The sequence below is a fragment of the Opisthocomus hoazin genome, chromosome 26 (genome assembly GCF_030867145.1).
Source record: "Opisthocomus hoazin isolate bOpiHoa1 chromosome 26, bOpiHoa1.hap1, whole genome shotgun sequence".
Lineage (NCBI taxonomy): Eukaryota > Metazoa > Chordata > Aves > Opisthocomiformes > Opisthocomidae > Opisthocomus > Opisthocomus hoazin.
In genome coordinates, this window is record NC_134439.1 from 5,148,078 (window position 1) to 5,160,308 (window position 12,231).

At 47.1% G+C, this 12,231-nt stretch overlaps 1 protein-coding gene across 1 annotated transcript; it reads left to right on the forward strand.

The window, feature by feature from the left end:
- Positions 1–371: 371 nt before the first annotated feature.
- Positions 372–4,570, forward strand: HOXB9 (homeobox B9). Its single transcript, XM_009933552.2, has 2 exons — positions 372–879; positions 4,335–4,570. Exons 1-2 carry the CDS (start codon positions 372–374, stop codon positions 4,568–4,570), a joined length of 744 nt encoding a protein of 247 aa, XP_009931854.2.
- Positions 4,571–12,231: the final 7,661 nt, after the last annotated feature.

Here is a 12,231-nt window from a genome sequence, read left to right on the forward strand (position 1 = left end):
CCCCCCCAATATTTCAGGAGCAAATCTAGGCAGGGATATTATCCCCAGCTCTGCCCGTTTGGTGGCTTTTCGAAACTCCTGGCGTTTTGCAACATTGCATAAACATAAAACAATCCATCCTTGATATGGAATGCAAGGGCGGATGACAGCGCAGCGCAGCCCCCTCGGCTGCGATTGATTTACGCCGAGGCTGACGCTTTATCAGGCACACGAAAAAAGTTTGACCAATCATTTTGCTGGGAGCTCACAACACAGCAGCCCAACTGTACTTTGTTGGCTGGGAAGTTGGAGAAGGGGGTAGAGTACAAATCTAGATCTGTCCTATATATTTTTTTCCCTTCATTGAACCGTGCTTTGTATGATGTCTGAGAATGTCCATTTCTGGGACTCTTAGCAATTATTATGTCGACTCTATTATAAGTCATGAAAGTGAAGACTCGCCTTCAGCTAAATTTTCATCTGGGCAATATACGAGTTCCAGGCAAGCTGGGCACAATGAGCATCTAGAATTCCCCTCCTGTAGTTTTCAGCCAAAACCTCCAGTTTTCAGCGCCTCCTGGACTCCTTTGAATCCACATTCTTCTGGTACCCTTCCTGCCGTCTACCATCCATATATTCAACATCAAAGCGTCCCATCTGAGAGCAGGTATCTACGGAGCTGGCTGGATCCAGTACCCAGAGCAGAGAACCTCCCCGGGCAGGGATCCGTTAAGGCAGAGCCGCTGCTGGGCCGTCCCGGGGATGTCCATAAACAGGGAACACAGGAGTACAATTTAGAAACTTCTGCTGCAAGGGAAGGGATCGTTTCCACTCAAAGGCCCAGCTTCGAGGACAATAAAGTTTGTGAAGGAAGCGAAGACAAAGACAGGACAGATCAAAGTAAGTTATAAAAGTGAGGAAGTAAACAGTATAAAAGCTGGAGGAGGTGCAATAAAAGGGGACAATGCTGCGTAAAGTTTAAAATCAGGGCTTAAAGAAAAGTCTGAGCTTGCTGATGCCAACCTAAGGGGAGAGGTGGGGAGGGGAGGGGGGTGGCATTGTCTCTGCCGGTAAATAAAAATCAAAATCAAAATCAGCGCCGTCCCTGGGCTTAAACAGAGTCCAGAGAGGACAAAAGCCGGAGCGAGTCATCCTCTCTCCTACAGAGCGCTGGCTCCGGCAGCAGAGACCACTTTAGTAAGCAGGAGTAAATCTGCGCGGGTGCGGGCGGTGGGGACGGGAAGGGACGGGGGGGAGCCGGGAAATGTCGGGGAGCAGAGGCAGGGGAAGGGGAGCGGAGGGCGGCGGTGGGGGGGTGAGGGAGAGGAAGGGGGGAAAAGAGGAGAAATCGCGGAGGAAAAGTTCACGTGGGGGGAAGTCGAGAGCAGCGGGGGCTTCTCCGCGCCCGCGGCTCCGGCGCAGCCCGGCAGCCGCGGGGACGGGCTCGCTCCCCTCCTCCCCTCCGCCTGGGTTTTGGGTGACTTTGTCTTTTTTTTAAATTATTATTCCTCGTGTTTTGTTGTTTATTTGTGGTGGGGTTTTATTGTTTGTTTATTAAATGAAACGGTTCGGGGTATGAATATTTCAAAGGCAAGCTCCTTCCTAGTGAAAAAAAGAAAGAGGAGGGGATGTGCTCCCAGATTAATTAGCTTTTATTTGTAATGTAGCCAGATTGGGGAACTGTTAAACTTCAGCATGTGCTTTATCCACGAGCTGGCTTGTCTGTTTCCCCTGAAAAATAGACAAAACTCCCCCACAACAACCTGGAAAAGGTTAATAATAATAATAATAATATTAATATTACTATTATTAATCATAATGATAATAATGTTTATAATAATGATAATAATATTAATGGTATGGCTTTTGAGTGAGAAAGAATTGATGTTTGCACCTCGTGCCGGTCCGCCTGGTACCTGGTTTCCATCTGAAAGGTAAACCGGAGCCAAAGCCCGAGCAGGAGGCAAAGGGAAAAACTTGGCTTCACCCCCACGGTAAATATTTTTCAGTGAAAGCCGAAGTTTTCCAAGCTGGCAGAGGAGCAGCCCCCGCCGAGGGTAGAACCCCTCGGAGCCCGTGCGGGACGCACTGACACACTCATTCTTTTTCTCCTTGAATTAACTTCTATTTCCCCCCCCCCCCGTACGTGGAGCAGCAACAGAGATTGCCATTGCAGCCATACGATTAAAAAATACAGTATATTCTCGCCCCTCACCGTTTCTTCCCCTCCTTGTGCAGGATGTTATGGTGACTTCCCCCCCCCCCCCCCCATTTAACTCCAGAAACACAGGCGCACACACACACACAAAAAGAAAGTCCCATTCTATTGTACTGGGCAGAGATCCAGAACAAACTGCAACCGTGAGGAGAATGACTGGAGAGAATTAAACATCCAGGTTCTGTGCTCAGTGTCCCTGAAATTGAATATATAAAAATCTTGTCCAAGAAAACGTTATGAAGTTATAAGTGCAGGGACCCGCGCTAGGAGGATGCTGTGTGGTTTCTATGGCGTGTGGTTACGAGGCGTATTTTGTTTTAAATAATAGTTTAATTTGGGCTGATGTTGAGAGCCTGCCAGGGCTGGAAGACGGAGCTGTTTTGCAGAAAGTACTCCCAACCAATTTCCCTGACTCTTTCAATTTTTGAAAGTATTTCGCAATAATGAATCTCTGCCCTGTGTATGGCACGGGGGTCTGTTAATTTATTTGCTGGGTTTTAAAGCAAAGATGTGCCAGAACCTCTTCCCATTTGCTTTCCTGTTTAGGGATTCGTGTACGGTGAACAGATACAGCAACATTCGCGTTTAAATTATCTTATATTATAACGATCCAAGATATTACCAAAAAAATAAAACCAAATAAAATAAAAATCTTTATGAAGCAGAGCCCTCCATTGCCATTAAAGGATGGGTAGTAGGATTAACAGTATCAATTATTAACAGCTTTCTTCCTCTTTAATATTTAATTTTGCATATTAGATCAAGTCAATTACATTAAGGAAATAGCCGTGCAAATTTGTAAGAGACAGTACTTACAGTGGAAGATTAACCGGATTATTTTTTAAAAATATTCAATATATTTCATTTTACGTAGAGGAAACGTTCTGATGGCGCGCGCGTGTGTGTATGTATATATGTATAATGGTCCATTTAATTGGCGTAAAGGTTTATGGCTTCAGTCATAATTTCAGGGGAGGCAAAGGAAATAAAATAGAAATACGTGGTCTGTCTATAACCCTGCGTTTTACTCTTTCCCGCCTCCCAGTCACCCAACGGTCAGCTAATATTTGCGTGTGATCAGTAAACGCTGTGTTATTTACCCTAAACCCACTTCACCTTTGGGTGCGACCCTCACCACCCTCTGTGGGGCTGGTTTCTGCTCCCATAAAGTGATTTTCTCCCCCCTTGGACAGGCTAATCCCTGCCATGTCCTTTTCGCAAAGGATTCCCACGGAACTTCTCCCGCGCGCGAGGCTGTTCTTTATTTTCGGCCGCATCTGCAGCCCCGCAGACGCCCGTCCCTCCGGGTGACACTGTCCAGACCTCCGGCCGCAGAGCCCTGCCGGGCCGCCGAGGGGAGGCTGATTGTGTCGAGCCCGGTCCTTGCCACACAGCAAAAAAAAAAGAAAAGAAAAAAAAAAAAAAAGGCAGGATTTATAGGATTTATGGAAGGTTTCTCCAGATCCCCTCTCTCTGCTGTTTTCCTGCGGGACGTGTCTGTGGGAGTCAAGCCTTAGACACGTGGGAAAGCACGTTTGGAAAGAAAAAATAATAATATATATATTTTTCTTTTTTTGCGGTTTTTTTTTTTTTTTTTTTTTTTTGTACACAGCGTGCGTACCGCGCAGATGGGCGTTGTGAAAATCTAAAATGAGTGTGGGGGGTTCACCTGGGGTGGGGGGTGGGGGGGAGCTCTGCCATTGACACGCGTGTGCGCCCGGACACGCGTGTGCACAGCCACGGGGGTGCGCGGAAACACGTGCGCGCCCTGAGGGGGGGGTGCCCGCAGACACGCAGGGGTGCGCGCAGCCAGAGCACTGCGGGTGCGGACCCCGCGTGTCTGCGGCTCCCGAGCCCCCCCACTCGCGAGGGACGGGGTGGGTGCGTGGAGGGATTTGGGGATCGGGCCCCCCCCCTTTCCCCCCATCCGCGCAGCCTGACCACCGCGTGTGATTTTCATACGGCCTTGGCCGCAGCTCCTCTGCCAGGCAGCGCTTTTTGCGTGGGCGCGCAGCCGCGGAGGTATAATCTGAATATTTTGCTGGCGTGATTAAATCTGAATATTTTGCTGGCTTGATGAAAACCTTCTGAGCAACGCTCCAGCTGCACCGCATTGATCTCGCTGCTTCTCTTTCAGCCAACCCAGCTGCCAGCTGGCTCCACGCCCGCTCCTCCCGGAAAAAACGATGCCCTTACACCAAATACCAGACCCTGGAACTAGAGAAGGAGTTTTTATTCAATATGTACCTGACGAGGGACCGCAGGCACGAGGTGGCCAGACTCCTCAACCTGAGTGAGAGACAAGTCAAAATCTGGTTTCAGAACCGAAGGATGAAAATGAAGAAAATGAACAAGGAACAGGGCAAAGAATGAAAAAGCAGAAAAAGCAGCATTCTCTCCCACCCCCTCTCTTCCCCCCCCCCCCCTCCCAGCTCCCAGCCTCCGCGGCCGCGCACCCCCACTGCAGCGCTGCCAACCCCCCCTGAACACGAGGAGAACACCCCCCCCCCCGTTTCCCATCTCCACCTTTGCATGCGAGATGTTGCTTATGACTCTTATTTTTATTTTTTAATCTGCTTAGCTTTGCCAAGCAGGAGGCGACTTAGCCAAAACTGCAGCTCCTTTTTGGGGACACACGCTGGCTTTTGTTTCTGTTCCCTTATTTTCTTTCTCTATGTTTTTTTTCCCCCCTTTCTCTTGTCTTCTCCCTGCAGTGTAACACAGACACGGGCTCCTGTCTGAGCAGCAGCTCTCCCTGCTCCCATTTTCCCTATGGAAAACAAGACGGCAAACACACCCGGCCACGAACAGCCCTGGCCCAAGCCCCCACCCAGCCTCGCTGTCTTTCTTTCTCCACCTAAGGACAATGATTCTCTACAGCACCCACAACGCCCCGGCGCACGCATTCACCCTCACACTCACACGTGGAGGTGGCCAAGGAATCAGACGATTTAATTAAAACTACTGCAAGACAGACACATTCGTAGGACTTGCGTTTAATTGCACCCAACAAATCATTTTCAATTCGCCGACTTTATACCGGGGTAGTCGGTTAATGACAGCCCAACTCCCAAAAGCGCTGGGTTTCTCCCCCCCCCCCTTTTTTTTTCTTAAATGTGTTTTTATTATGCGGGATTTTTATTTGAATCGCGCCGTGGCAGATATGTGACTTTGACCTGAAAGTTTCGTAGGATCTTTGCAGGCAAACCTCCTCATCTGGTAGTTTTATACTGGGTCACTCGGAAGAGGAGAAAAGACGAGGAGGGAGGCGAGAGAGTGTGCGGGGGGCACTCTCAGAGCCGCGTTGTAAATTATTTAGGAGAAAAAGGGGCGGAAGGACCCCCGTCAACTTATTCCTAACTTTTAGAGGAGAGGAAGAATGGGATTTTCTAGTTAAAAAACTACCTTAGTAGAGCTATAAGGGAGGGGAAGGTTGTGTTCTTAGTGCTAGCATATTTATAATTTATTGTGAATTGACTTTTCCTGAAGCAGTAGGCTGTTGCAGAGATAAAGTGCCAACCCCAGCCTGTGCGTTATTTCTTCCCCCTCCTGTTTGCCGAGATGCTTTTAATACTTGAATGTCGGAAGGGTTTTGTTGGGGTGGGGTTTTTTTGTTTATTGTTTGTTGTTTGGTTTGGGCTTGGTTTTATTTTTTCCCCCGCCTGAAGCCAGCTCCCGGCACGTTTTCCCATCGCCATCCCGCTTCCCTCCGCGGCCCGGGGCCGCCTCCCCAGGGAAGGAGCCTCGGCTCCTCGCTCCCCCCCCCCCCCCCCCCCCCCCCCCATCCTCACCCCGAAGAATCCTTTAGAGTAACAAATCCAGACCTTGCTGGTCTCATGCCATGCCGGCCGGAGCTGATTTCTCATCTGACAGATCCGCTGGAAGCTTTCTCCAACCCGCCCGTGCGGGACTGGTTTCCCTTTATCTCTGTAAGACTTCACTTTGTTTTGGGAAAGGGGGGGTGGGAATGGGAGGGGGGTGCCGGGGGGGGGGTTTAGTACCAGTTGATTATATGGTGGGTATTGTAAACTGTGTTTGTGGCTGTGTTTCTGTGAATGTTGAAGCTCGTTTTCTGTTTCTACTGTGGCTTTTTGAGTATGCGAAGAGTTCTGCAGTCGATAGTGGATGGAAAATATCGAAATAAACCTGTCTCCTTTTCTTCGTGTGCAGATTTGTATATTTAGCTGCCAGAAGGCTTTCTAGGAACAAGGCGAGTGTAAGGTGGCTTGTTTGGATAGGGAGGGGGGGAGAAAAAAAATAGAGAAAAGCAATTTATTTCTGCTGCATGTCTGAACGAACCATCGCAAATCTGATTTGAGAAGGGACGAACTCGTGTGTCCTCAGTGTCAGGTTTTGTGAGACCACTGCTGTCTGCTGAACAGGGATATTTTGCAGAGATGTTTAATTGCTCTGGGAAGAGGCGAGAGGCACATTTGCGTTTTGGGGAAATGTTCCTGCTCCCCCCTCCCCCCCCCCCCCCCCCGATCCAGAGATAAGAATCAAGTAGCTGCGCCTCGGTGCGCTGAAATTTCCACCGCTTCAATTCCCCTTGAAAGGGGTAAAAAAAAAATATCTTCCACATCTTCCACTCGATCAGAAACCAGACTTTCAGTGTTTAAGATCATTCCTCAGAAAGATTTTTTTTGTCGTTTTTTGATTTTTATTTTTTTTTTAATGCCTAGACTTTCTCTCGTAAAACTTTCCATCATGAAGTAGCTCCTCGGAGGCTTCGAAATTTAACCGTTCTGCTGCCGGAGGGAGCGAAGTGGAACCAAACTTCACCCTGTGTCAAAGCCCCTGATCTCCCTCCTCGGAACTCAGTTAAGAAAAGCAGTTTCGGAGACATTTTGAGCTGTGGGGGGGGAAAGTCGGTGGCAGCAGGATGATTTCTCTAAACCTGGTTTTAGGAATCATAATTTAAAAAAAATGGTAGAGGGATGAAAATACTTATTTAGCTGTGTTTAGGCTGGGCAGTCGAAATTTTCAGCTTAGTTTGATTCTTCTCAAGGATGGACGAATTTCAAATCTGCTTCGTGCTGAGTTGATATGTTCCTCGTATGTCGAACTGAGTTTGGACTTGCCTAAATCCTCATCACTATATTTTTCAGAAGCGTATCCGTGACTTAACTGATGTTTGCAGCCCATCGGCCAGTAGGATTTAGAAACGTTTTTCACTTTCCTTAGAATTGTGGTAAAGAGCAGCTATTTTTAAGACGACGATATAAGGTTCTTTTTAAATAGAATTTAAAATGTTAGTTCATTTTATTAGAAAATATGCTTACTTAAAAAATGTTGGAAAAACTGTCTTCTGTAGCATCAGCCCGGATGTATTTTGCAGAGATGTTTAATGCTCCAGAATAAAAATCGATTTTAGAACAACAGCACCGATATGTCATTGTGTTATACTGCTTCATCTAAAACTTCGGAAATATTCTCGTTGCGTTTCCCTCCGTTCTTTAGTGGCTCGTTAAGCGTATTACAAGAGTCAATTTTTGCTTAGGTTAAAAAAAAAATGTCCAAAGACAAATGGAAATAATTCCTCTCCGGTGTAGCGAGCGCTTACTCGGTCCCACGCAAACTTGCTGCGTTTCTAAATATTTTTTTGTTTCTTATTCTAAAATTGGAGGTCCTTAATCTCTGTTTACTTTTACCGGTGGTTGCTTGTTCGATTGCTTGTTTGCTCGTTAATTTGTTTGATTCCGAGAGTTTCATCTTTGCGTTCACGCATCAGTCTTGGGGAACCAGAAGCGAAGAAGCAGAGCGGACTGGATTTATCTGACCTTCCTGGGTTTATTCCCCGACCGCCCAAGGAAAACTTCGCTAAAGCAAAATTAGAAACCCAAAACAAACAGTGGGAAACCTCACCCCGCTTTCCCTGCTTGGCATCACCTCGGATTTGACACGCGGTTCCTTTTTCCGAGAGCTCAATGAGCGGTTCCTATAATTCGGGCTCTAAATTCGTTTGACGTTTTATTGCTCGTGAAGAAATACAAGCGCTTGGAAAGTGTTTCTATCTCTATATTTAAAAAACAAACAAACCCTAAGACCTGCTCAGCCCTGCAGGAAGCAGGTAGCGAGAAATATAACCAAGAATCTCTTTCCACTAATTTTTAACATAATGGGGGCTCTAAAGGGCAATATTTCACTTCTTAAAAAAATCCTTTCTTTGGGGCAGCTCTGAAAAGAAAACAAAAGAAGGAAGATATTTGGAGCTTACTGGGGGAAGAGAGAGAAAGGGAAGTAACTTGTCATAAAAAAAAAAGGAAAATTCAGTGCAGTGTGCTGCAATAAAAGAATATGACCGCTATAAAACTTTATAGGGTATAAATTTCTGAAGGTTAAGGAACTAAACGGCTGTAAAGCAAACAGTGCAAGAAAACTTTCAGGAACTCCTAAATTACTACAACGACTTGGGAATGTGGAGAAACCCAACGTGTAAATGTTCTTATTTCTGCTTCAGTCACATACAAAGTTCTTCTCTCCTATCCTCACCCCCCCTCCTCCATGGGAAGGGGTAGTTAAAAAATAAGGGGGGGAGAGAAGGAGAGAAAAGGTGGGGAGGGACCTTTGGCTAATTTATTCTTCTCTTGCAGATGCCGTGAAAATCCAGCGCTCTGGATGATTCCCTTTGTTCTTTCTTTTTTCTTTTCTTTTTATTTTTTTTCCTTTTTCCTTTAAAGCAATTCCAGGCTGCCAGAATGCGGAGCCGTGCCCACAACAACAACAACACCACACACACACACACACACACACACACACACAGGGGCACCCCAGCGCTCACACACTCGAAGCTCTGGCGAGACGTCTGGGCTCGGGAAGCTCTTTATCGCTTTACAGCTCCGGCCTTCCCCCTCCAAGAGCAGAATGACCGATTGTTTAGTCTCGGAATTTGAAACAATAGCGGTTTTCAAAAGCAAACCCGGTTTATTGCCCGGGGGGAGAGCGGCTGGATGGCGGAGCTTCCCGCGCCTCAAACTTCAGCGCTGCGGGGCAGGGAGGAACAACGCCATTTTCCCTTTGCTCCCCCTTTTTCCCCCCTCGCTTTCCCCTGTTTTATTCCCCCAGGTCCAAGAGGGAGACCCCCTTTTTCTGCCCCCCTCAAACCCAAAGGAAACCTCCCCCCCGACCCCAGCCGGAGGCTGCGTCTCCCCCCTGCGCCGCGAGGTGGCGCCGTTGCTCCACGCTAGACGCGCGCCCCGCGCGCGCAGCCCCGCCTCACACCTCGGCTCCCTCCGCGGGGTCCGCGCCCGAGGCCTAAAATATGGGGCTAATTAGAGCCGTTTCGGGCCGATTTTACGGGTTGCGTCTCTTTTTTTTTTTTTCCCCTGCGAGGGAAATGGCGTGAGGCTGGGGGGCGAGGGCGGGGGGTAACCCGGAGGTTCGGTGCCGGGGTGCGGTGAGCGGCGGGACGCGCGCGTCTGTTCTTCAACGTGCAAAAAGAAAAAGCAAAAAAAGAAAAAAAAAAAGCACCATGTTTTGTCTTGTGCCGCTTCGTGGGGAGGGGGGAGGGCGGAGGAATTCCCTCCAAACCCACGCGCGGCCTTTGCGGGAGTGAGAAAGGGCGCCGCTCCAAGATTTGGGGGAGAAAAGCGCGTTTTCCCTGGCCCTGAGCCGCGGCCGTCGGGGGGGCTGCTCCGCGCCTCCCCCCCGCTTCACTTTGTGCCTTTTAGACTCGCAGCCACCGCCGGGAAATAAAAAACCCGAGCGGTATCTGCTTTTTAGAAGTGGAACCGGGCATTTTCGGTCCAGCTGCCCCGTCTTTGGGTAACGCAGCTGCTCCTTGCCCGGGGTCTTCACTTCGTACCTTAGGAAAGATTTTTAAAAGCGACAAAAAAGGAAATTCATCCAAAATGTTACTAATTTACCACGTTTAAATACGTATAAATACTCCTCTGACGCAGTGGCAGTTAAAACGTAAAGTTTTCACTCCATTAGTTCACTTTTATTTTGGCCTTTGTTTCTTCAAAATTACCAGGCAACAATTACTCAGAGGCTCCAACCCCTCAGCCACAAATTCAGCTACAAATAAAGTAGAAAGGAACGGTGGTAATAATTCCAATAGAGGTTTTCTTTCAAATTCTTGTAAACAGGTCTTTTCTGAATAAATTGTTTTTCCGAACTTCCACGAGAAAATGCCCCCGTTCCTCGGTAAACAGCTTTCTGGGAGAGAACGCAACAAATTAAACCAAGGCACACGGCAGAGGAGGATGCGACGCCTTGTTTCAAGAGGCAAAGTTTAAGCATCTGAAGACTCTGTTTAATTGCTATGAAAAGAAATACAAATGTAGACAGAAATAGGAGGAGAAATTACAGAAAAAACCTGCCCTTGCGCATCCCGTAGAACGCAGAGCGGTGGAAACTTCAGGTTTACCCAGGTTTGGGGTTCTCTTTTTTTTTTTTTTTTTTCCTTATGAATTCCTAATAAATCTTTCCTCCACTGGGTATTTATAAATTATCTTCTCTCTCACAGGCACACGCCCGCGCGCACACACATCCCCGCTTGTTTTTTCTTATAATAGAAACATTTTCCTTTCATCAGGAATCGGAGTACAGTCCAGGAATGATTTAAGATCAGCCATTGATTTCTGGTGCGTTGGTGAGTTACCAGCACATCATGACCATAAAACTCTACTGCACTGGATAAAAATGTTAACTTCCAAGAACAACTTTGCTCCCGCTTTCTTGGGGTCCACCTATGAACGGGAATGCCTGCTATTTTCTACTTTACATCTCGAATAGATGGGAGTATGCCTCTAAATGCACGTAGAATAAGATAGCTTCTTTTTTAAAAATACGTTCGTAGATTCAGGTTTGTTTTTGTTTTTTTCTCTTTCTTGAAAATTCTAGCATCGAACATCCCCACGCTTGGCTGCAAAGCTCTACTTCTGTGCACCATTTCTGGGGTTTTATGTCCAAAGATGAAACCAAAATCTGCTCTGTGGACAATAAAAGTGTTGAGAAAAATAAAATGTTAACTTGTCTTTTAGGGGGGGAAAAGCCTTAATTATACCACTGCAAGTACTCCAACAACAATAATTACTTGAAAAGGCTCTTAGACTCGACTGAAATTATCCCTACACAAAATAAAGGAAACATATTTACTTAAATTATTTCTCTAAGGATGGTTTTAAAGTTTTATTCCGTTTCTATCTTTGTTTTCTTTCTTTCTCTCTCTCTCTGTCTTTTTTCCTGTCTCTGCATTCCCTGCCTGTTCCCACTGCCAATTTTAATGTCAGTATTTTTTTTTTAACCAAAGCCCTGGCAAGACGGACGAACCGAAGCATATCAACTTTTTCGTCTTTTCCATGTTGTGGAGGTTGAAAATTGTCCCTCAGATCAAGGCAGGCAGGAGTGAAATCGTTTTTAATTCACCTTTCTCGCCTCAAAAACCGCGCGGACGGATGCAATGGGAAACAGCAGAAATCTACCCAGGGCAAAGAAAAAAAAAAAAAAAAAAAAGAGGTTTAAAAGAGTGTCTAGCTCCTATTGAAGGTTGAAGGATTGGGAAATATAGCTGGCATTGGAGGGGCTTGGAGGGGCGTCGCGGGTCTCAGGCAGGCTGGGGCAGCGCTGGGGCTGGGGGGGTTTGCTGTCGTTATTAGCTGAAATACGCCTCGGTAATATTTGCTGACTGCGATAAATGAATTTCAAAATCTACCCCCTGTGTGTTTAGACGGTGGAAAATTGCAGCGTTGGCATCTTAGGGGTAAGTTTGCTCCGTTGTTACCGAATGCCAATAAAATAGAAAGCCTCTCTCATCTTTCCCTTACCCCCCCCCCCTTCTCCCCAGTTTTCATTAGAAGTATCATGCAAAAAAAAAAAAAAAGAAGTTATTGAGGAGGGGGTGAGGTAGGGAACAGCCATCAGTTACTGACCATAAAGGTTCTGCTCGGGATGTGATAAGCCAGACAATACTTTTAGTTCGCAATCATCCCCGGCCACGTCTTGAGCAAGTCCTCGGCGGGGGGAGGAGGCGGGGAGGGGGCTGCGGGAGAGACACAAAAAGTCAATGTTATATATGAAAAACTATAATC

What these genes read in the sequence shown, in the direction of transcription:
- HOXB9 (XM_009933552.2), top strand. Translation starts at nt 372, where the DNA reads ATGTCCATTTCTGGGACTCTTAGCAATTATTATGTCGACTCTATTATA. An exon ending in CAAAGACAGGACAGATCAAA is followed by an intron (nt 880 to 4,334) that starts GTAAGTTATAAA and finishes CTTCTCTTTCAG; the next exon opens with CCAACCCAGCTGCCAGCTGG.